The sequence below is a fragment of the Chiloscyllium punctatum genome, chromosome 16 (assembly GCF_047496795.1).
Source record: "Chiloscyllium punctatum isolate Juve2018m chromosome 16, sChiPun1.3, whole genome shotgun sequence".
NCBI classification, from domain to species: domain Eukaryota; kingdom Metazoa; phylum Chordata; class Chondrichthyes; order Orectolobiformes; family Hemiscylliidae; genus Chiloscyllium; species Chiloscyllium punctatum.
In genome coordinates this window covers 1097069-1121867 of record NC_092754.1, presented here as the reverse complement: position 1 = coordinate 1121867, position 24799 = coordinate 1097069, and the positions used below count along the sequence as shown (strand labels likewise).

Below are 24799 nucleotides of genomic sequence, written 5' to 3'. Positions count from 1 at the left end.
TGGTGTTCTTTCGGACCTTTATTAGATGCCCGGTTGTACTTAAATTTCAGGTGTACAATGCTTACAAATTAAAAACTGGTATTTCAAAAATTCAAATTGACCAGATATCAAATAAGCTTAAAAACCATCTGAAGTAAAAAGGAAAATAGACCATCTACAAAAATCTGTTTTAAGCCAGTTCCAAAAAGCAGTTCCAGGAAAGGTTAAGAAACCATGCTGCATAGGTTTACTAGTGTGAAACGTTCTGGTATCTGGTCAACTGTATGCAAGCACTGCAGATCTTCATTACAGTCGAAAGCTCACTTTTCTTATTATTGCTGGAATTTGACTTTGATGGTCTTCATTTGATGACAAAACTGCCAAACAAAAATTGAGAATTATTGCAGTTATACCAAACCAAGCACTGAAAGCTGAACACACACTGATGCTGCAGGAGATGCGCAATTCACACACTAATACTGCTCAGATAAACTTCTACAATATCTCATCCGAATAAAGAAGCTGATATCGGATCAGTGACTGCTAGCAAAACGCTGAACAAACAGCGGCAGGAACCACTATAATGCAGTCACAGTACAAAGTTACTCAATTGGTGAATAGGCCCAGTTTGTATTTTATGGCATAACAATCATTTACCACAAGACTTACTTAGTTGATGTTAAGAGATGCTGAGCTGGTGTTACTCAGCATTGCCCTGCTCGGTCTCTGGAGCAGAGATGTTCTCAGCTGGTGTTTCGGGTGCCTTGGTCTGAAAGACAGAAATAATCACATTGAAGTATTTGCAATTGAACTAAGCTGAATTAGACAATTCTGTAGGCTCCCATTTCTTCAGCGAGCAGACTTTGCCCAGATGCATAAAAAATTAATGGTGAAATTATATGATCTACATAAGGCAGATCGTTAACTGTCTACCCACCTAAAAAGCAACAGTAATATTGGTCATTCTGGTGAAGATATACAACCTTAAAACTAAAATCACAAAAAGGTCCCAGAGTTTGGGGCAACAAGAATTGGAAGGGGATTAGTATACTGACAGGGAGATTTGCCACAGCTGCTCAGGAGGATTAAAGCTAGCAAGGTTTTGGGGAGTTGGGGGGAGGGGGAGAAACACCTCAGGGAAATAGTAAGGAAAGAAAAAAATGAGACTACTACCACTGGGAAATGTACTAGAGGGCACAGATTTAGGGCGAGAGGGGAGGATAAAGGCACCTAAGGGGCAATGTTTTCACAGAGGGTGGTGCATGCATGGAATCAGCTGACAGACCAAAACAAAGTGTTGGAGGCTAATACAATTACAGCATTTAAAAGGCATCTGCACTGGTATATAAATAGGAAGGGGTTTAGAGGGAAATGGGCCAAGTGATGGCAAATGGGACTAGATTAGGATATCTGGTCAGCATGGAGAAGTTGGACCATGTGCTGTACATCTATGACTTGAAAAGGTGACAGTCCCCGAACGCCAGAAGGCAGCAACAGTGGCTTTAACTTTTACATTCCAGAACCAGACAAGTTGCAATTTGGAAAAGCTGCACCTTTACATCTGCAGATACGATATTGATAAGTATCCAAACCCAAGAGTTACCACCAGGAAGAGCACAAAAATTTGACTAGAGGTGAGATAAAGGATAATAGCAAGAAAAGGGCGAAGGTTTGAAAGCTTGGCCTGAGACTGCTGAAGGCACACAATGGCAGGATGAATGGAAGGGAGAGGCCAACTTTGGAGGAATGCATAGCTGTTATACAAGTCAGGGGTAACAAGTTACAGTTAGGATATGCAGATAAAAGACAAATTAAGCCTGGAAACCGACGACACTGGCAAGCAATAGGATACTGGCCATCAGGTGCAAGTTAAGTTGCATACAGTGGAGCCTGAACTACCTCACCCTATATAAAGTTGGAAATGGATACAGGAAGGGACATGTCAAGAGTTTGATTGGAGGATCAAAAGCTCAGTTAATGGTAGAATAGGATATTAAGACTGAACAGTCTGGTTCAGCCCCAGTAGGTGAGCAGAGAGTGAATAGAATAATGACAAGGAAGAGTTTGAAATAAGGGATCTTTCAAATGATAAGTCAGATTAGAGAGTTAGTTGTCCAGGACAACTGCGTTACAGCAGAAGTGCAAAGCAAGGATACAAATATCTAAAAGATACCACTGTTGAACAGCAGTTTAGTAGAAGTTGTAGGGGACAAAGCATAGATGGTGTGGGTCATGGTATGTGGTAGTGGTCAGAGGCAGACAGAGGTGTTGAGAAGAATTAGCCCAAGTGCGAAACAATGCCCACGCAGTTTTGCTGAGCTAGAAAACTGAATACCATAGGAGAAGGATATTGTCAACTGCATCATAAATCAGAAGGATCAGGGTCCTTCCAACAAAATCAAGACAGAAGAGTTTTAAACTCAGTTGCAAAACAGAGAGAAATTTGGACGGAGCAACAAAATTAAGATGGATTGATAGTTTGGAACAAGAGTCAAGAATAGGGAGGGGGGGAGAAATCTGAAGGTAAGCAGCGCCAGAGTGTGAAAAAAGGAGTTTGGTAACAAAGATAGCAAGAGATAGGGATGAAGAGATCACAGATCACAAGACTTTCTTTGCACAAGAAAGTCCACAAAGATTTAGAATAGATGCGAGGAAAAAAGGAAGGAAAATGGCAGAGATAGGTTCACTCAGTAGTAAAAGCACAAAGAGGCAAACAATGTTTGGCAAATTTAGCCTTCATTGGAAAAACTCTAGGAAAGCCACTCATCAGGCATTAACAGCAATCATAATCTTACCTCCTCGCCATCTTTTGGTTTAGGGTTTTGTGGTCGACGACGCCTGTAGTTGTAGTTGCGGCGAAATCGTCTGGGATGTGACTGCTGGTCTTGTTGGCCATCCCCTTGATTTTCCTTATCTTCTTCACTACTACCCTCCCTTGGTGGACGTGGGCGAGGTGGTCCTCTATAACAAACCAACTCATCGAAATTAATTTCACTACGGTATTAGATACAGCATCTGCTTTCAAACTCGAGATGCACACCCCATCAGCAATGAATCTAACCAAGTGACATTTGTTCACAACCTTTGGCCCATCTCAATCAGAATTCCAGTGCTGCTAATGATGCACCCAATCCCTCAAATCTAAATCTCTCATCAAAACTGGACCAACAGTATTTATGGCAGCAGAAACTTTTGGATGGTGGGCAGGCAGTCATGTGGGGAAAGTAGTGCAGAAGACCTTAAATTTCAGATAGATACAAGGATCATGTGGCAATTTACTGCAACGCACTGAACATGTTATACACTGCTGCCAGTACACCAATGGGAGGGGGAGCAAATGTCTTAAGTTTGGGCTGAGAGTTGCTTTGTCCTGGATGGCCTGGTGTCTCCCCAGAATGGTTGCTGGGAGATGCCCTCATCCAGACATGTGGACGGCATTCCATTAGAAGTAGCTACAGTATTTATATGGCTGGTTCATTTATGATCAACAGTAATTTCCAGAGATGCAGACCATGGGGACACTAATGGCAAAGGGTTAGATCCCCTTGTAGGAGACAGTTGGGAAACAAATCTACTCACCATATCATGCCAAAATGGAATTGTGCCTCAATATACTTTCACATTGGCAGAGACTTAGTAATAAAATTGCAAACTCGGTTATCACACAATCAGCCAATAATCTAATCCTGTCCTGAGGAAACGTCATTGATGAAACAGCTACAGGTAACTAGGTCATTATATCCCTGAAGAACCAGAGCTGTTGTGGCAGTGGTAGTGTCCCTAATGGAGGGACAGAATACTTCGGTTCAAGGCATGCCTCTAGGTATGTCAAATACCTAACCTAAGGAACTCCTGCACAGATGCATGGTGTAGAGTTGGTTGAATTCCTACATTGCCCTTTGCGCCAGGTAACACTCCAATCAATGGAAGAGTTACCACATGCCATTTATGTCAGGAATCCTTAATACTATACTGTCAAAATATTGTCTTGATGTCAAAGGACATGCCCCTTAGTTCACCAATCATTTCTTCCTTATTTTGAAAGATTGTTCTAATGAGAACAAGAGCTAAACAGGTCTAGCAAACTGGCAAATTGCGCTAAGAGTAGGAGATTGCGAGGCAGGTGAAGCTGACAACATTGTTGGTAACACCTTCAAATGGAGGAAGGAGGGGCAAGTTGGCACTCTTTCATTTTCTAGACATTACCAGTACACCTGGGTAATCTTCCATATCAAATGCCAGTGATTAGAGATACAGCTACTTCTGGAGCAAACCCACAGCATTACAGGTAGCTCCCCTATAATGCTGTACTCGTGTTCCAGCAAAACCTTGTTTAATAGAAATAGAGGTCAAGGAAAAGCAGGGTTAGGGGAAGACCAGCAAAAAAACAATGGTCAAAATTCACCTAAAGCCTATCAAAAGTATGGCACAGCCCCAAGGAAAGTTTAAATCAAATTTATTAACAAAACAAAGTAAAATTTTACACATTGCATTGAAAAATTGTTTATGCAGGAAAGGTGGTTATCACGACCACCTTCAGGTGTAGTTTGGTGCAGAAGTGGATGGCTGTGGCTGATTGTGTTCAGTTTCTTCAGTACACAGACAGGAGAAGAACACAGCAAGCCACGTAGCATCAGGTGGTGGAGAAGGAGATGTTTCGCATGTAACCCTTCTTCAGGATTGGGGATGGTGTAGGGGGAGCTGCAGAAGGTGGCAGGGACAAGGGGGGAATGGGTGACTGCTAGGAATGGAAGGGAGGGGGAGGGGCTGGGAAGAAAGTCAGGGGGTGGGGGGTGGCGCGGAAGAGGAGGGAAGGGAGAGGGGAAAGAGGGGCAGTTATTTGAAATTCAAGAACTTGGCTGACAGCCAGATGTGGTGTTGGTGCTCCAATTTGCAGTTTGGTTCATTGTGGCAATGCAGGAGACCAAGGATTGTAATGTCAGAAAAGGGAGTAGGAAGGGTATTAAAAGGGGCAGTGACTGGGAGGTCTAGTTGCACTTTCATGGCTGCAAGGTGACCTTGCAGAAGACAGAGGGGAAGATGTTTTTGGTGGTGTGGTGTGGTCTAGTTGGCAGAAGTATTTAAGGATGATGCATTGGATGCAGAGACTGGTGGGTTGATAGGCGAGGACAAGGGGGACCCTGTCTATATTGAGTTTGTGTGTGGGGTGGGGTGGGGGAGAAATTTAGAGCAGTGAAACTGGGAATAGGAGTGGTGCAATGGAGGGCTATCTGGACAATGGCAGGGGGAAGCACATTCAAATAGGTGGACATCTGGGAATCTTGAGACTATGGGATAGAGTTCGTGTAGGATACTGGGAGTTAAAGGAGAAGTTACAAGGGTGAGGACTAGCTTGGCAAGTCAGGGTATTGGTGGAGGGTGGGTGGATAGATCTGTTGGAGATGCAGACGCGAAGAGCCTGGAGGCCATCCTTGTGGGGTATGGACATGAACAATGACTATTTATTGGGGACTAGTTCAAAAATAGAGATTTAGACTTTGCTGCTTTGCACTTTTGTCTTGAAGCTGATCAGAGGATCAGATATCAGATATCTTCTTGAACAAACTGCTTTCTTACGGCATTGTGTTGTCATCATTGTCAATTAGAGCATGGAGGATCTGAGCGACAGGGAGGAGCTGAACTGGCTGGGGCTGTTTTCCCTGGAGCGTCGGAGGCTGAGGGGTGACCTTATAGAGGTTTACAAAATTATGAGGGGCATGGATAGGATAAATAGACAAAGTCTTTTCCCTGGGGTCAGGGAGTCCAGAACTAGAGGGCATAGGTTTAAGGTGAGAGGGGAAGATATAAGAGATCCAAGAGGCAACTTTTTCCACACAGCAGGTGGTACGTGTATGGAATGAACTACCAGAGAAAGTGGTGGAGGCTGGTACAACTGCAACATTTAAAGAGACATTCGGATAGGTATATGAATAGGAAGGGTTTGAAGGGATATGGGCCGAGTACTGGCAGGTGGGACTGGATTGGGTTGGGATATCTGGTCAGCATAGACAGGTTGGACCGAAGGGTCCGTTTCCATGCTGTACATCTCTAAGTCTCTGAGTGCTTCACTTCCCTGCAGGATAGATGACAAAAGAAACGTGGAAAGCAGTCATGGTGCTGCATCCTGGACTTAATCCTTTGAATCTCCAGCTACCCCATAGCCCTCAGCAACAAGTTGTAGTAGATCTGCTGTGGAGAGGTGTTCATAGTGCAACTCAAGCAGCTCTTCAATATCCTCATTTCACACTTCAAAGCCAACCTGCTTTGAAAGGGTAACACAATGCTCTTTGATTTTTGGGAGCTTGTCTGATGGTTCACATCCTTTAAAATCTTGGACGATGGGAGGATATGCCAGTGCCTGCACCTTGTCTGTGTAAGCAGATTCACCAATTAACTTTATATTATTGTATGCATAGCTGTTCTTTAAAACCAGCAAACCACCCACTGCTTGCACTAAAGACGGACATCAGCAGGATTTGGGAGCATCTTTCTTTGATCTTCATAAAAGGATAAGGCTCTTTTATGGTGAGAAAGGTTGCCCCAGATCATTTTTGTTCGATCTTCTATCCAACCACTTAGAATCTCTCCAACGCGAGCTCTTTTAACCCCTCACACCTGCTGGCACTCACTTGTTCCAGCAATACAGCTTCTTTAATCTTTTCAGCACTGCCTCTAATGCTGCATAAGGTAGCGAGCTACATCACATGGTCTCTCCTAAACATCAAGCTTCTCTTCAACTGTTATAGCCTCTTTTGCGGTCACGGGGAAACTTCTTGCTAACAGAGTCACTGTCTTTTTTTACAAAAAAATGAAGTGGCATAATCTAGGAGTAGACTGCATGATATGCAGGTACAAAAACAAAGTAAGGCAGTCCTGCAGGAATCACACAGGCCTTACACTGGAATTATACATGAACATTCTTGTCTCAAGAGTGTGAGCAATGAACATTAGTTGAATTTGAGTTGCAGCTGCTCAGTGTACAGCACTGTATCGAACATGCTCCGAGGACAGCTGACATTGGCCATGCAGAGAACATGGAAATTTTGGCACATTCACAGAACAAAGCATGAGAAACAAGCACCACTAGAATCACGCTATTGCAAAGAGTTGAGCGTTCTCAAAAACACCATTCCCTGATTCTTCAGGTGAGGCTATAGCCAAAATCACACTACTGAAAAACACTTTATAGAACTACCACTTGGACTGCGAGGGCCCAGTTTTCAATACACAATGCCACCAGCTTTTTCATAATCATATCAAACGAATTAGTTGAAGACCAGTAACTATGATGCTGGAGATCAAGAGACATTGTCTAACCGTTCTGCACTAATGGGCAAAAAAGCTTTCAGCCTTGTCTTTTATAAGTTCAAGAGATGTAGGAGCAGAATTAGGCCCTTCTGCCAATAGACTGTTCCGCCGTTCAATCATGGTTGATATGCTCCTCACGCCCATTATCCTGTGTTCGCTCCATATCCCTTCAACATATAACCAATTGAACAGCTAACTCCTCAATTTACTCACTGTCTCAGCATTCAGTGCACTTTGGGGTAGCAATTTCCAGATTCACAACCCTTTGAAAGACGTAGTTTCTCCTCAACTCTGCTTTAAATTTGCTACCCCTTATCTATTTTATCCATACTTTTTAATCATTTTGAATACCTCAATTTAATCTCCCCTCATTCTAAATTCCAGCAAGTATATAGGCCTAAAATTGCTTTGCACTGATGTGCTAGACTTAATACTGAAGTTGGGGAAACTTGCAGAGCCACTTCCAGAATGCTCTTCTCCAAATCAGGGTGAACATCTGGCTTGATAGTAATCAAGAGATTGCTAGACTCCAAGGCAGAGTGAGAATGAATATAGTTTTGTTAATGTCCAGCTGTTTTAAACTGTTAAGTTCTGTTGCATACCTGCGGTAGCGTGGACGGTAGCCCCTAAAACGATTTTGTCCTCTGTTGGGTTTACCACCTTCTTCCCCAGCAGCTTGGTTTTCGTTTATTTCACCACCCTTAGGAGTATAACAAAAACCATTACAACATTAATTTGGTTAACCTGGTTCCAGAAACCCAATACAAATATGCTTAGAGTTCGATAAATTTCAAACGCAGGTTCACAATACTATAATCACAGAACCGTAACTGAGCAAGCAAAGGAAACATCAACAGTCAAAAGAACAATGAAAAGCGAGCTGTGCCATTCAACAGACGCGAACTAACATTACTTTCTTGCCAAAGTTTGTGGTGACCCTTCAATATAGTGTGGAAAATCCAAGCTATTCAAATACCAGAACAGGGGAAAGCCATTTAGCCTACTGGGCTTGCGACACTATTCAACTACACAAGTGACCATCCCTTATTTCCCTGCTCTAATACCACATCCCTCAATGTCATCAGACTTCTAGACATTTGTGCCTCAAATAGGCTGAATGATCACTATTTGTCACCAGATTCTGGTAGAAAGTTCCAGAGATTCACTACCTTTTTGCAAGCTATTTCTGTACTGATATCCTTGAGGTCAATAGACAATTTGCCTTTCTAAGTGCTTGCTGTACCTGCCATAGCTCACTCAACAAGGACATCCAGGTCCCCTTGGTCACCTGCACTTCCCAACGATTTAAGGAATATTCCACCAAAAAGGGAACAGGTTCACACTTGCACATTATGACTGAGCCCATTCACTTAGCCTCTAAGTTAACACTTCAATAAATTAGAATTATTCTCTACATCCAAAACATTTATTAAAATGTTATTGTTGTGGACCTAACACTGACACTTTCAATAACCCACTAATGGGATGCCACCTTAAGGTGGGATTTAAAGCCATTGGGTCGTAGCGAATTTAACTTATAAAATTGACCAAGTCCAATAAGGATTGGAAACATTTCCCATTCAAACATCCATATTCTGCCCAGTATCATCCTCTGCAATGACAGGTTATCACATCCCCCACTACTGATATCAGCTTTAGAACAACCTTTAGAATTTTGAAATATAACCACACATTCAATCCATATCCTTTAACACTGGGATGAATCTCATCTGATCCAGGGATTTTAATCAACCCTCAATCCAGTTCACATCTTATACATAAACTGATTTCTTTTAACTTATTCAGACTCATTCCTTGATAACCTAATATTCTTTAGGAAAATCAGCATCACCCAAGATAGACTCAGGAACTATTGCATTTTGCCAATATGTCCCATTCACCACTACAAATTCACCTGTCCCTATGGGTAATGGACTCATTTACCCAAAAGATTTTGTTGGGTTTCGTATACCTAAACAAAGTCTGTCTTTAAGAGTCATTAGTTGGGGTTTATATTCTCTACTTTCTTGTTTCCCAGTTCTTACTTTTCCAGGGTTCAAAATTGCTTCAAATCCTGGTTACCAACGTCTCTCAACATAACCATAACCCTTTATATACAGGCAGCTGATCCTTTATCCAAAATAGTCTGGACCAATAGTTTTTTGGAATTTTTCGAATTTCAGAATAAGTGACAGTGTGATGGTGAAATTTTTAAAACATCGTAGTGAAGGAGCACATTTATTAAGTAAAACAGGCCTTGAGAACGAACCCAGGGCCTGCCAGTGCTGGGCCACGCCCCCATGTCACATCTGAGTGACACAAATCGAGTGATGTGGTTTGGGTTAACTGTTTGCACACCAAACAACCTTGTTAATGAGAAAAAACTTCACAATCTTCGGATTTCAGAACTTTGGATAAAGGATTGTCTACCTACATTTTGTTAACCACACCAACCATTTGGGTGCTGGTGCCAGAAAAATACTTAGGCAATGTTTCTTTAAATACTAGCCATCATGTCTGACAAATCATTTCAAGTATTATCTCAATCTCCCAGTGCCACTCATCTTCATAACTTCCCTTCAGATTTCAGACTCTGGATTCAAAATTAAACTATATTGCATTCAAACAGTGCAAACTTCTTTCATATCATAGTCAGCCTTTTCAAAGGCTATTATTTACAGCATTTATTCATTCACAAGATGTGACATCACTGGCCAGCCTGTATTATCCATTCTTAATTATCAAAAGGGCAATTGCTGTGGGTGTGATATTCAGCTCCCAATCTTGGTCCCCACATCACCACCAGCAATTAAACTGGTTCAAATCACTTCAGTTTGAGCATTCACAAAAGGTGATCGACTTGAATACAAATGTCCATTCAGACAAAGTGAAAACAGCTTCTATCCCCTTCTCACTACCATTTCCTCAAGCATGTAAACCTGTCAACCTGTAAGCCACAGACATCCAGCATCTCATCTGGTTTTGGTATCTGGACGACAAAACTGGACACCTCAAACAAAATATTGATCATTTGAGTTTTGAAGATAGGCCGATCCCAAGTTACTCTACAAGTCAATTATTTAAATTCCATTTAACCTTAATGCACACAAGGGGATTGTAAATCCAGCACATCTCCCAAATATGGTAAAGATACATAGCATTCTGATCGATCCAAAGTCAACCAAAATGCATCAGGATCCTGTATCCACACTTCATTTGCCATTCATGAAGGGAATCAAGTCTTTTCATTAAGCTTTATTACACAGATAAAATTTCAGGTGCAAGCCTTACAGTGGATATGCAGTCATTTGAGTACTATTTTAAAGTTCACTACTTTAAGGTTCAAACCATTCCTGAAGGCTGGTAATTCTAATTGGCTAATTACCAGCCTGGGGACGGGACCATAACATCCAAGAGCAGAATTAGACCCTTCAGTCCATAAGCGTCTACTCCACTGTTCAATCATGGCTGAGGGGTATCACAATCAAGTTCTCCTGGCTTCTCGGCAGGAATCTTGATCCCCTTAGCAATCATGTGGCTGTCTATCTTAAATAGAATGACCTGGCCCACACACACCTCTGCAGCAATGTGTTCCATTTACCACCCTCTAAAGAGCTTCATCTCATCTCTGTTCTAATAGGTTGTGCTTTCACTGGGACTTTACTTACTGTCTGTACTATTGAAAAGATCATTTCCACACTTTTTTTAAGCCACTCAGTATTCTAAATTTCAATCAGGTGGCTCTTTAACCTTCTAAACCCCATTAACAACAGACTCTTGAACCTCTCCTTGTATGGCTTACTCCGGATGTATTCTTGTAAACCTCCTCTGGTCTACCTACCTTTGTGTCATCTGGTAACATAGCCAAAGTGAAACCAGTTCCTTCATTCAGATTGTTAGTGTATAAAAGGTGATTAATTGTGGTCCCAACACTTGCAAAATTTTGCCAGTCACCAGCTGCCATCTGAAAAAGGACTGGTGTTGAGGACCTAATTGAAATCAATAGCTTTCAAGTTCTCTGGAAATTTGCAGTTGATAAAAAGCCAATAGATTCACAGGAGTTTTAAAAAGCTACTATCTACTCGTGATTGGTAATAAAACTGCTTAAAATGTCAAAATAAAACAAACTTTAATAAAACACTAACATAAGTTCTGGAAAAGCTCAGTCTGGCAGCATCTGCAAAGAGAAATTAGAGTTAATGTTTCAGATCCAGCGACCCTTCCCACAGTTCTGAGGTAGGGTCACTGGACCTGAAACGTTAACTATGATATCACTTGGCAGATGCTGCCAGAGCTGATGAACTTTCCTAACAACTTTTGTTCGTATTTCTGGCTTACCAGTATATATATTTTTTTAAAAACAGAACATTATCTCTCTCCTTGATGACTGGCAAAGATTAGAGATTATGGCCATTCAACTAAGCAACCTTTAATATATAGATTACAGCAGGTGGGACAAATCATAAACCCTGAAATACCCACAATAAAGATCCAAACCAGTGAAAGGAAAAGTCACTGATTAGCATATTAAGAGAAAATATTTCAGAAATAATTGATGTGATATCGACAATGGATGAGTGTTCCATCAGGTCAAACTGCTTCTTAGCCACAAAGGAATAGCATTTCAGCAATTCTTCTATCCATCCCAATACAAGGTTATGGTGTAAAGTAAAAATATTTCTTACCATCTTTCTAGAAAAATTACTGATACCAACAATGCAACTAATCAAATATGCAAAGAACAAACTCGACAGCAAATTCCTTTTACACTACCTCAGTAATTTCTCCCTGAGGCTGGTTGCTATATTGTGGACGGCGACCATAGCGGCGACGGACAAAGTAAGGTGGATAACGTTGTCTTCTGTATGGAGGACGATGCTGTTGATTTTGATATTCCTGATTTTCTCCATCTGTTGCTGTCTCTGCTCCATCTCCTTTCTCTCCACCTTCAATGTTCTGTTGGTACTAAATTAAAAATCATACAGAAGCTATTTATTGATATGAACCCAAAAGAAATTAACTAATCAAACATGATAGGAAAGCTATAGGCAAGGAATGGATACAGGGGGGTCTTTCAATGGATGGAAAGTCTCAAATGGATTTGATCCCACTACAAAGAATGCAAATTCAAAACACAGTCTGTTTTGCCATCTGACCAACTGAACCTACTTTGCTATCTAATATACAAAAAAAGGGCTCTGACAGTTCTTGCATCGTTATGCTTGGTATTAGTTCCCTTTTATTCCAGGTATTATGAAACATAGGAACAGGTCAATTAAAAAGATCTAAAGCAGAATTAGAATTATAAGCAGAAGCAAAATCTAGCTTTCACTAATGCACTCCAATTATCTGATACATTTTGATCATTTAGAGCACTGACCTGAGACTAGTCTCAATCTTCACAATATAGATGCGAAATTAATTTTATTCAGTTATAAACTGTTTTACTTGAGCAAAGGAAAAATTAAAATGCTTTTAAAAACAGTATCAGCAAGACAAAAACCTTTGTAATGCAATCACAAAACAATTAAAAGTTGCATGGCAGAATTGCTTAATATCCTCTTTTCACAATACTTGCACTATTCAATTAATTGAAGGCTCACATCATAATCATTGAAGTTTACAGCACAGAAAAGAGCTTAGCAACCATGGAGTCTGCACTGGTCAAAAACAAGCGCCATTCTACCATTCTAACCCATGTCCTCATGAAAACAGTTTATGATCAAATGCTACAATTGTTCAATTAACAGGTGCAACTGTCCAAATTTATTAGGACAGTCTGCAGAGGAATATAGATAGGTTGTGTGCGCAAGTGTCTGGCAGATGGAGTACAATGTTAGTAAACGCGAGATCATCCAATTGGGCAGGAGTAACAAAAAAGGACTAATTACATAAATGGTGGAAAATTGCAACATGCAGCCATGCAGAGGGACCAGGACATTCTTGCGTATGAGTTACAAAACATCAGTTTGCAGGTGCAGCAGGTAATCGAGAAAAACAGAATATTGTCCTTCATTGCTAGAGGGATGGAGCTTAAAAAATAGCAAGGTTGTGCTGCAGCTGTTTAGGATGCTGATGAGGCCACACCTGGTGTACAGTGTGCAGTTTTGACCTCCTAACTGGAGAAAGGATGTAGTGGCAGTGGAAGGAGTGCAGAGGGTTGGATTGAGAAAATTGGCCTATTCTGAGAGATTGAGTAGACTAGGACTATACTCGTTGGAATGTAAACATGGATTTTGGGTGGGGGGTGCAATCTAATGAAGTTAACAGACTTAGAAGCTGCGAGCAGGTCTCAAAATAAGGGGGAGCAGATTTAAGAAAGTTGAGGAGGAACTTCTTGAACATCACAGGAATGAAAAAGGTTATGGTCAGTAGGCCAGTAAGTGGAGCTGAATCTATGAAAAGAGCAGCCACGAGCTTAACAACAGATCAGGTTCAACTGACCAGTTGAGCTACGCCTGCTCCTATCTCAATTTTAATTTATTAGCAATAACCCAGACAGTAATTTCTCCACATAGCTTTCTCACACACACTATTTCCAGTAGGACACTGCAATTAGGTACTTCAAGTACAAAGAAACCAACACTTTCCTCACTGGGGCACTTTCACCAGATAACATGACCTAGACAACAGCAGGTCATGACAGCATCAGTTTTATACTTACATTACGTGGTGGCCCTCGACGACGAGGGTTGTAGCGACGGTAACGATTTCGGTCCGCAGCATATCGGCTTCCTTGGACAGGAACTCCACCTGGACCAGTGACATTTGCCGCCTCTGCACCCTACAAAGCACAGAGATTATGGTCTGAAGAGAAAATTTGAGGTACACACAATGTGGTTCTTATTTCAGATCAAACCTGCCATATGGTTTACTTTGTATCTTTGCAGGAACATTGCGCTATACCTAACTCGGCAGAATGATGTTGAGGGAATACTTTTTTCCCCCCCAGTAATGTTGACAAGTAAATGCACAATGAAATGAAGGTGCTACAGACCTGGAGAAATTACTTTACAATGATTGCTGATTAACTTTAACAACATCCTATTACAGCAGTCAAGTTTTCAACTTGAACATAAAGACATTTGAGCCATATGACAACTAGCAATACCTTTTCACCTTCCACCACGTCAAACTCCACAGTTTCACCGTCCCCAACGCTACGTAGATATTTCCGTGGGTTATTCTTCTTTATGGCAGTCTGAAAAGAATTCAATGCCTCAATAAGATTTAAAATCTCAAATTTCTTCATACATTACAGGCCTGAAAGTTTGCATTTGAGAGTCAAGGGAAATGCAACACATCTGTCAAAAACAAAAGTTTTGACTTGGATTGCCAAACTTGAAAGCTTTTTGCAACTGTTTTCATTCCTGCAGTTACACTGTCACAAAGCATTTTCTCTAGAACATTGAGCAGTCCAAAGACCCAAATGGTATTGCAGACCTTCCCCAATAAGATCATGTATTCTAAGAATAGAAGATATATTGCTTGCTTAAAGTGACATTTCTGCCATCAGGGTATCAGCAATGTACCACAGAGATCAACAAACAGGAAGAGAAAGCTTGAAAATACTCAGGAGTAGGTTAATGTGGAGTGCTACAGCTAAAGCAGTTAGTGCTTCCAAAAGAAGTCATTAAGCCTAAGCCACCAGGAAGAGTGCACACATTATGAGGTAAAGTCTCCAGACATGTTGCTGAAGCTGCAGGAGTAGCTTGTGTGTGAAGGCAGAAGTTTTTGCATTATGACTCATCCACATTGACTATCAGACTGCCCCAAAAAACCTCAGACAAGTTTAAGGGACACTGGTGAAGTTTACATTCATATTTTAGGTGATGAATAAGATGGGACCAGTGATTTACAATTCATTTGAAAAGACCTTCAAACTTAAAAATCACTTGACAACCGATGCTTCAATGCTTACAGGATAACCAGATCGATTAGATTTCAAAATGCCACATCTAAAATCATGAAGACTGCACTAGATTGCTTATTGAGTTGTCCTTTAAACATGTCAGAGTGCCAACAAAGATTCTGCCATGAGACATGGTGACACCACCTATCACATGCACAGCAAGTACTCATGTGACTCAAAGTCCATCTCTCACTGGACGCAAGGATACCCTGAGGCACAGCACATTGTCAAAACCGAGCAGACGCTATGACAACAGATGAATGAGCACCATGTAACATTAGCCAAACAGGTATGTTCCTTCCCTGTCACAGAACACATTAGTGGTAAAGACAGCCTCAGATCTTCAGGAAGCTGTGCTCCAAGGCAAACTTCGGGATATGCAACACCATAATTGCCAAACAGTGGCTGACAGCCAAATTCAGTACCCATGATGGCCTCAACCAAAATCTTAAATACATGCCCCACTACACTACACACAAGACACTCATTCACACTGACACCCTGTCAACAACACTGTCAAGTACAAACTTAAAAGCACGTGCACACACTCCCACATGCATGCACACACACAAGGTAAAAACAATGACTGCAGATGCTGGAAACCAGATTTTGGATTAGTGGTGCTGGAAGAGCACAGCAGTTCAGTCAGCACCCGAGGAGCCGCAAAATCGACATTTCGGGCAAAAGCCCTTCAGGAATAAAGACAGAGAGCCTGAAGCGTGGAGAGATAAGCTAGAGGGTGGGGGTGAGGAGAAAATAGCATGGAGTACAATGGGTAAGTGGGGAAGGGGATGAAGGCAATAGGTGAGGGAGGGTGGTGGAGTGGATAGGTGGAAAAGAAGATAGGCAGGTAGGACAAGTCATGGGGACAGTGCTGAGCTGGAAGTTTGGAACTAGGGTGAGGTGGGGGAAGGGGAAATGAGGAAACTGTTGAAGTCCACATTGATGCCCTGGGGTTGAAGTGTTCCGAGGCGGAAGATGAGGCGTTCTTCCTCCAGGTGTCTGGTGGTGAGGGAGCGGCGGTGAAGGAGGCCCAGGACCTCCATGTCCACGGCAGAGTGGGAGGGGGAGTTGAAATGTTGGCCCACTGGGCGGTGTGGTTGATTGGTGCCGGTGTCCCGGAGATGTTCCCTAAAGCGCTCTGCCAGGAGGTGTCCAGTCTCCCAAAATGTAGAGGAGACGGCATCAAGAACAACGGATGCAATAAATGATATTAGTGGACGTGCAGGTAAAGCTTTGATGGATGTGGAAGGCTCCTTTAGGCCTTGGAGGTGAGGGAGGAAGTGTGGGCGCAGGATATGCAGTTCCTGCAGAGGCAGGGGAAGGTGCCAGGATGGGAGGGTGTGGACCTGACCAGGTAGTCACGGAGGGAACGGTCTTTGCGGAAGGTGGAAAGGGGTGGGGAGGGAAATATATCCCTGGTGGTGGGGTCTTTTTGGAGGTGGCAGAAATGTCGGTGGATGATTTGGTTTATGAGAAGGTTGGTAGGGTGGAAGTTGAGCACCAGGGGGCGTTCTGTCCTTGATACGGCTGGAGGGGTGGGGTCTGAGGTGCAGGATGTGAACAAGGGGCGTTGGAGGGCATCTTTAACCATGTGGGAAGGGAAATCGCAGTCTCTAAAGGAGGCGGCCATCTGGTGTGTTCTGTGGTGGAACTGGCCCTCCTGGGAGCAGATACGGCAGAGGCATTGGGAATATGGGATGGCATTTTTGCAAGAGGTAGGGTGGGAAGCGGTGTAATCCAGGTAGCTGTGGGAGTCGGTGGGTTTGTAAAAAAAAATGTCAGTGTCAAGTCGGTCGTCATTAACAGATGGAGGTGTCCAGGAAGGAGAGGGAGGGGTCAGATGGTCCAGGTAAATTTAAGGTCAGGGTGGAATGTGTTGGTGAAGTTGATGAATTGCTCAACCTCCTCGCGGGAACACGAGGTGGCACCAATGCAGTCATCAATGTAGCGGAGGAAGACGTGGGGAGTGGTGCCAGTGTAATTACGCAAGATTGACTGTTCAATGTAACCAAAGAGACAGGCATAGCTGGGGCCTATACGTGTGCCCATGGCTACCCCTTTGGTCTGGAGGAAGTGGGAGGATTCAAAGGAGAAATTGTTAAGGGTGAGGACCAGTTCGGCCAAACGAATGAATGTGTCAGTGGAAGGGTACTGTTGGGGACGTCGGGAGAGGAAAAAACGAAGGGCTTGGAGGCCCTGGTCATGGTGGATGGAGGTGTAGAGAGACTGGATATCCATGGTGAAGATTAGGTGCATTTGCAGTTGCAGATAGATTCTATTTTGTTCAGAAAGCACACAATATGCAGGCAGTTAGTCCAAATGATATTTTATAAATTCCTACTTGGGATACAGAGACACTAACCTCACCTTTAATGCATTATCCGAGCAGAGATGTTACTTTTGTATAAAACCTTAAGCTATCACCGGAATGCGATTTTATAGTAGTTCCACTATTTACAGATTAAGGAATCAAAACCCACAACCATTCTAAAAGATGAAACACTTAACAGTAACATAGGCTTGTTCAATAAGTCCTACCAGTTGTAGGACACTTCGATCCATATAAATTCTGTGTCTTCTGATCCTGCCCCACAAGCTAGTTGAAGGAGTGATGCTCTGAAAGCTTCTACTTCCAAATAACCTGTTGAACTACAACTTGGTGTCACGTAACTTAAACTTTGTCCAAAGTCTAACACTAGCACTACATTAATGTCTCCAGTGGATATGCATTAGCATCTATTTCTGGATAACTTAAAATACCTAATTAACAAATAGAGTACTGTTCCTTATTGTTCCAGCCGATTACATTGCCAGAACTGAAGCTTAATTACTAGACAAGTAGAAATGAAAAATCACATCACTTTCAAAGAGACAAAAATAGCAAGTCCACAACTGAAGTCAGTTCACTTTCATTAAAAAAAAATTCACTCATGGGATTGCCGGCACACCAGCTGGGTCAGCATTTGCTTCCCACCTATATATTCCTTGAAAACATGAAGAGACATTCCTTCAACCACTAGGCTTACTTAGACTGTTGATAGAACAGACTGGTATGATGAGAAACACTTACTCTAAGCTGTACGGCCACACAGCCACCCTAAGGGCTTGTCCACAGCAGTAAGTGCTTGCAGCATTGGTGTTCAGGTTCAAAAGACACCACTATGCCGATGTCAGACATCAGCACAGACAAATAGAAGCAGGAATATTGCTGCTAGGTCATTTCAGAGCAAAGTTAAGAATCATGCATATTGCTGAGAGTCTGGAGTCATATGTTGGCCAGACCAAGTAAGGATGGCAGATTTGCTTTCCTGAAGGACATTAGTGAGCCAGATGCTTTAACAATACCACATTCTTCAAACTCTCTCCTTCCCCAATGCTGAAGTCACCACATTACGCTTCATAGATTTTTGACAAAAAGGAAGGTATATACAGGTCATCCTATATAACACTTTGTTAACATGACAAATTTGGGGATGCTGAACGAGTGATTTTCTATAGAGATCTCCTACACTGCCATTTTCTGCAGCGGTTTTCCATAGCACAACTTTCTACAGTGCAAGGTTACAGGGGAATGCAATTGTCACATTAAAACATGACGACCTGTACAAGTAATACATTTCAACTGACATGCTGGAATAGCCATCACTGGTAATTGCAGAGAATGAATTTAAAATTACCCACTAGATTAAATATCACTCACCAAGGCCAAATCTAAGCAACAAAATCAAAAACCAAAGAGAGAAACCAGAAATAAAAGGGACAAACTTACAAACTTTTAAAAAACAATTCTTCAAGGCGATCAGCATATGGCAAAATCAGAAGCTGGAAAATCCCTGGAATTGCCCAAGACAATGTTATAATAGCATGGGTAGACCATGTCCAACAGGTAATCAAATACCATTGGCCTATCTCTAATCTGGAGAAATGGTAATCTCAACCTTCATTTATGAAAGTCTGAGCAATGGGCATCTTTTCTCAGAGGTAACACAAGCTAATCCCTATGTGGCTACTATACTGCCACATTCCCTCAAATAACCCCATGCTTCCAAATTAATAAAAACTTCATCTGGTTTACACAAAAACATTTACCAACATATCAAAATGAACAAAAGTTATTAACTCATATTACCCATTGCCTTGAACATCTTTATTAACATAAAACTGACAATCTTGCCCTTGCTATGTATATCACAAGTCAACTGCAGAAATTTGGTAATCCTTCACTACTGACGCTCAAAACCTAACCACATCTGGTATAATGAACTTTAATCATGTACTACTGTAAGATTTGGCACCTCCCCACATTCAATTTTGAAGATTACCCCAAAATTTCACTAGCGACCTTTAAGTAAGGGCAAGCCAATGCTACAAGCAGAGTACTGATGCAGATGGGCCATAATCCAAATTAACACGCAGAAGCTAAACTATCAGCTTTTAATCAAGGTTGAAAAACAATACAAATGCAATTGTTTCTGCACCAAACACGTGGAGCCCTTTGCGACAAGTTTCTGTAGGACATTAGGAATATCAATGTTAACCTATAAGGAGACACTGGAAACTTCTCAAAAGGTGTGTCAGAGGAAGTTGTAGCAGAACATCTGAAAATCCTTCAAATCTCTTTTCACGTGAAGCAGCAGCACCATGGGCTATTTCAACAAGTCAAACAGATGGGAACCCAATTATTATACCACATTAGTCGATAGCATATTACATGAGCCATTCAGCCCATCAAACCTATCCCATCTCAATACAAATGGTCTGGGGCAGATCAGCCTTCAATTCCCCAATATTGCAAAAATCTATTTGCTCCCTCTGCAGTGATACAGCCACAATTCTCTACAGTAGAGAACTTCAGACATTCACTACCCTTTGTTAAAAGGAATTCCTTTGCATCTCAAATTTAAAGGTGTCCCCACACTAAGCAAATACATCTGCTAACTCAAGATTCCCCCACCAATGAAAACATCAAGATCGGTCTGTTTTGATCAGATCACCCCCATTCTTAACTAGACTCAAATATTGTACTAGTCTTATCTACTTGCAGCACATGCATGCCAGATGTTTTTTTTTCATGCTCACCACCACCTAGGCTCCTCTGCACTTGTTTTTGGAAGGTCTTGATAAAAGTAATGCCTCCTTTTGAATTCTTCTGACCAGAGTGCACAATCGCACTTTCATCATTAAAAACTCTACTTGTTACATTTTTTGCCCATTCAGTATGTACCTTGCAAATGACAACACTATACCAAACAAGTTGGGTAGACAACTGCAAGTTTAACACATCACAATCTGCCCCATTATCTAAATCATGGATAAACAGTAAATAATTCAGTCTGTAGGGCTGATGGTGGCACTCCAATAGTTATGTCTTTCCAAACTAAAAAAAAATTGATCACAACTGTCTTCAACATTAACAGTTCACAACACTGCACTTTTACCACCAGCATGACTGTTCAACATGCAACAGCTCAGCAGTGTCATACCTGTCCACATTTTTCACACATCCAAAAGTTTATTGGGACTTCGGCTAGTCGTATGCATGCAATCCTTCGAATATACACTCACCTGATGTACAAAAACATCTTCCTTTGTATCATTCCTACAAAGCAAAAAGAATTATAGTTCATACATCTGTATTATTCTGTCAGGTCATTCTCTTTCCCTATTCATATCTGCATGGCAACTTATCCAGTAATTTGACTTAAATTTTTAATAGTTTTACACATGTAAGTGCTTCTAATAATAAAAACTATAATCAAAAACCTAATTGTAAATATTAAGCTCTGAGAGTTTTCACAGACCTGTTGATAAATCCATAGCCATTTCGTACGTTGAACCACTTTACTGTTCCAAGAACCTTTGTTGCTGAAAGAGATGATTTACAATATTTGAGTCATAATTTTGATGCATCAGCTTAACTTTCAATGTACACCTGATCTAACTTAGGAACCAAGCACTAAAATCTCACCAGAACTCCAAACCATGAGTAGCAACTTACTGTTAAACTGGTAAATCACCATTTGGCTGCAAATTTCCACAATAGATACTGGATAGAGATGGTGACATGGAACAATGCAATAACTGATTATAGATGCCACTCAATCTAGGTCTATAATTAGTGCCCTATAACAGGCCATAGAAACATTTATAATGCAAACATTAATAAATGCCCTCTTCAAAATTCCTCAACGTGAGAGAAGAGGCAGCAGCAAGGCATCTCCTAGAGTGTACCGCAGCATTCAATATCATACCTGATCATAAACTTCAAGATCAACTGCTCATTCAAGGCAGACAGAAATATAACTGAGGTGTAAGGCTTTAGTAACCAAGCCAACCTTAATCCAAAACATTAGTAAATCGGACAAATCAAAATGAGACTTATCCATGATTACCCAATATACCAGGTTTATTTCAATGAGGAACAACTGCAGATGACATCAGTATTGGTGTAAAGGGCTTACTGAGCTCAGCAGAGAGACAGCCAAGTGAATTGACTTGTCATTTTTGTTTAATACAGCTACATCACATGAGCTGATTTATCAATTGCTCCATGCAAACTATCTACATGCCAGTTAGCAAATTAACAGCTCAGTCACCCCAAACAGTCAAAGCAAATGATACTTATTCAAATTTGTCTACTAGAAATGGATATCCACTTGTGAAGATGGCAAAAATGTTAAATGGTGCCTTATTCAATTGGGTTTCAATTTCAATAGCAAGTTGAGTGACCCAATAACACTGGGCATCATGATCTGCAACTTAATAACACTCAATAAAAGGTTAATAGAGATGAGAATGCAGTGCTGTCTAAACAGTCCCACAAGAATGCAAACCTACAGCATATGGAATTAAACTGCTGAACAACACGGCTACAGCTTCACCTAACTACATCATTGACCAACTAAATACAGACATACTTAGTTTTGTGCATCATTGCTGGCAACTGCCAAAGTTTGCTGCACAGTGTTATCTTACGGATCCTCCTTAGCACACTCATATCAACAAAGCTGCACAATACGGATTAAAAGTAGTAGCACATTCACACAGTGGTAGCGGGTAGAGGATATAGTAAAAGTGTAACAACCTTCCGAAGAGCATGCAGATCAAGTTCACCCCAAGTAGGATGACGGACCTTCTGACAGGAAGCAGGTCTCGCTTAAAGTGGGGTCCTCCTCCAGCCCCGGGCATTAAGGTGGGCTCAGACCCCTCACCTGAAACCCGTCTGACACCGAGGGACAACATGACAGTGAGGACCCTCCCGGCTCCACGACAGTGTCACCCCCGCCCCACAAATGGTTCGGGGGGGGGGGGGGGGGGGGGAAGGGAGAAAGGCCGGTGAAACAGCTCGGAACCCGGGGCGGGCCGTGTTCCAGGCCCCAGTTTGAATCGGGTTCCAGCGCGGATTCCGCTCCAACGTCTCCCCGACGGCGGTTTGAGTTTGAGGTGGGTCCCGAGCGCGGGTTCCAAACGCCCAGGAACCGCCGGCACAGGCCCAGGCCCCCGCGACACGCTGCCGACATGTGGCCGGGCCGGAGGCCCCGGAGCCCGGGGCACACAGCAACATCCACCGGCTCGGAACAATGGGAGCGGGTACCTTCCGGGAGGCGGGCCGCGCTCTCTCTCCCCCCCAATCCCCCACCATAAACCAGGGGAATGGACCGTACCCGGGCCCGCGGCTAACCCGCTCGGAGCCACCGGAGGGGCATGACCGGGGGGGGGGGGGGGGGAGACAGCACCCGACCCCGCGCTCTCTCCCTCCCCCCCCCCCCCCCACATCAAGGTGTGTGCGGGGGGGGGGGGGGCCGTTGACTTTTGAATCCACGTGAGCTCGACGCCGGCGGCCGTTACTGCACCCCCCCCCCCTCCCCCTCCATCCCGCACCCCGGGGGTGAGGGCCCCACGCACTCTCTGTCCCCGAGGACGGAGCTCTCCCTCTCCCCGGTATCACCCTCCCTCATCTCGGGGACCACACTCCAGGCCCGGGGCAGGAGGGTAGGGGCCTGGCGTCCCTCCCTCTCACCCACCGATGACTTTCTTCTCCCCGGGGGATTTGGGTTTGTCCGGCTGCTGCTGCTGCTGCTGCTGAGGCGGCGGCTGCTGCTGCGGTTGCTGCTCGGGTTGCTGCTCTGTCTCGGCCTCGCTCATGGTGTTGTCAGGCTGCCTGCGGGATGGTGGTACAGTCGGGCCGCTCTCGGCTGGGGGGCTCCCTGCGCTCTCGCTCCTCGCTCTCCGCTCCGCTCCTCTCGCTCTCCCGCTGCTGAAAGAACATGGCCGCCCTCTCGCGAGAATTTCAAATAAATACCACTGACCGGCCCGCCTACCTGGCCAGTTCCTATTGGACATACGTTCGTCCTTCCCACTCGCTATTGGTTATGTCGTCTGTCCCTCACGTGCCTTCGCCACCGCCCACATTCCACGGGTAACGGCCGTGACTGGCGCGGCATTCCAATACCCGCTCTCCATTGGCCTATGCCGCCGTCCATCGTTCGTGACGTATACCCATTGTCCGCGTTTGTACCCGCCCATTTTGTCCTCCGATTGGCCCTTCACCGGCCTCTTCCCACCCCCTCCCTATTTGTTTGACAGCAGCGGACAGGTGAGCAGCTGTCAATCACCGAGTGAGCCCGGGCTACTGGGCATCACTTGCAAAGGTTGCACTGGGTATACTCACTGAGCACCATGTTGCATACATCAGACACGTAGACCATGTACAGCACACACCTCAAACCGTCAACACTATCTTGCCAGCATGGAGACCTTGAAGGACTGCCAAAGAGGAAGAAATGTCTTTAAGCCACAAGGATCTGTGCTGGGTCCGCTGCTTTTCATTATTTATGTAAATGATTTGGATGTGAGCATAGGTATTGTTAAGAAGTTTGCAGGTGACACCAAATTTGGAGGTATAGTGGACAATGAATGTTACCTCAGAGTACAACAGGATCTTGATCAGATGGGCCAATGGGCTGAGGAGTGGCAGGTGGAGTTTAATTTAGATGAATGCTAGGTGCTGGATTTTGGAAAGGCAAATCAGAGCAGGATACATTATACATTTAATGGTAAGGTCCTGGGAAATGATGCTGAACAAAGAGATCTTGGAGTGCAGGTTCATAGTTCCTCGAAAGTGGAGTTGCAGGTAGCTAGGATAATGAAGAAGGTGTTTGGTATGCTTTCCTTTGTTCAGTGCATTGAATATAGGAGTTGGGGAGTCGTGTTGTGACTGCACAGGACATTGGTTAGGCCAGTTTTGGAATATTGTGTGCAATTCTGGTCTCTCTGCCACAGGAAGGATGTTGTGAAACTTGAAAGAGTTCAGAAAAGTTTTACAAGGATGTTGCCAGGGTTGCAGCTATTAGGAGAGGCTGAATAGGCAAGGGCTAATTTCCTTGGAACATCAGAGACTGAGGGTTTATTTATTCATGGGATGAGGTCATCACCTGCTAGGCCTGCATTTATTGCTCATCCCTAATTGACCAGAGGGCATTTAAGAATCAACCACATTGCTGTGAGTCTGAAGTCACAGACCAGATAAGGATGGTAGTTCCCTTCCCTAAAGGACATAAGCAAACCAGATGGGTTTTTCCTGACAATCGACAATGG

General features: G+C 43.1%; 1 protein-coding gene across 1 annotated transcript; it reads right to left on the bottom strand.

Moving 5' to 3' along the window:
- ybx1 (Y box binding protein 1) lies at positions 1-23486 on the bottom strand. The gene is given in 11 exon segments (XM_072585932.1): positions 1-356; positions 649-748; positions 2775-2940; positions 7890-7987; positions 12061-12252; positions 13952-14071; positions 14399-14488; positions 20768-20801; positions 21004-21067; positions 23227-23444; positions 23446-23486. Coding segments are annotated over 10 exon segments (1077 nt in total). The 5' UTR covers positions 23472-23486; the 3' UTR covers positions 1-356; positions 649-679.
- Positions 23487-24799: the final 1313 nt, after the last annotated feature.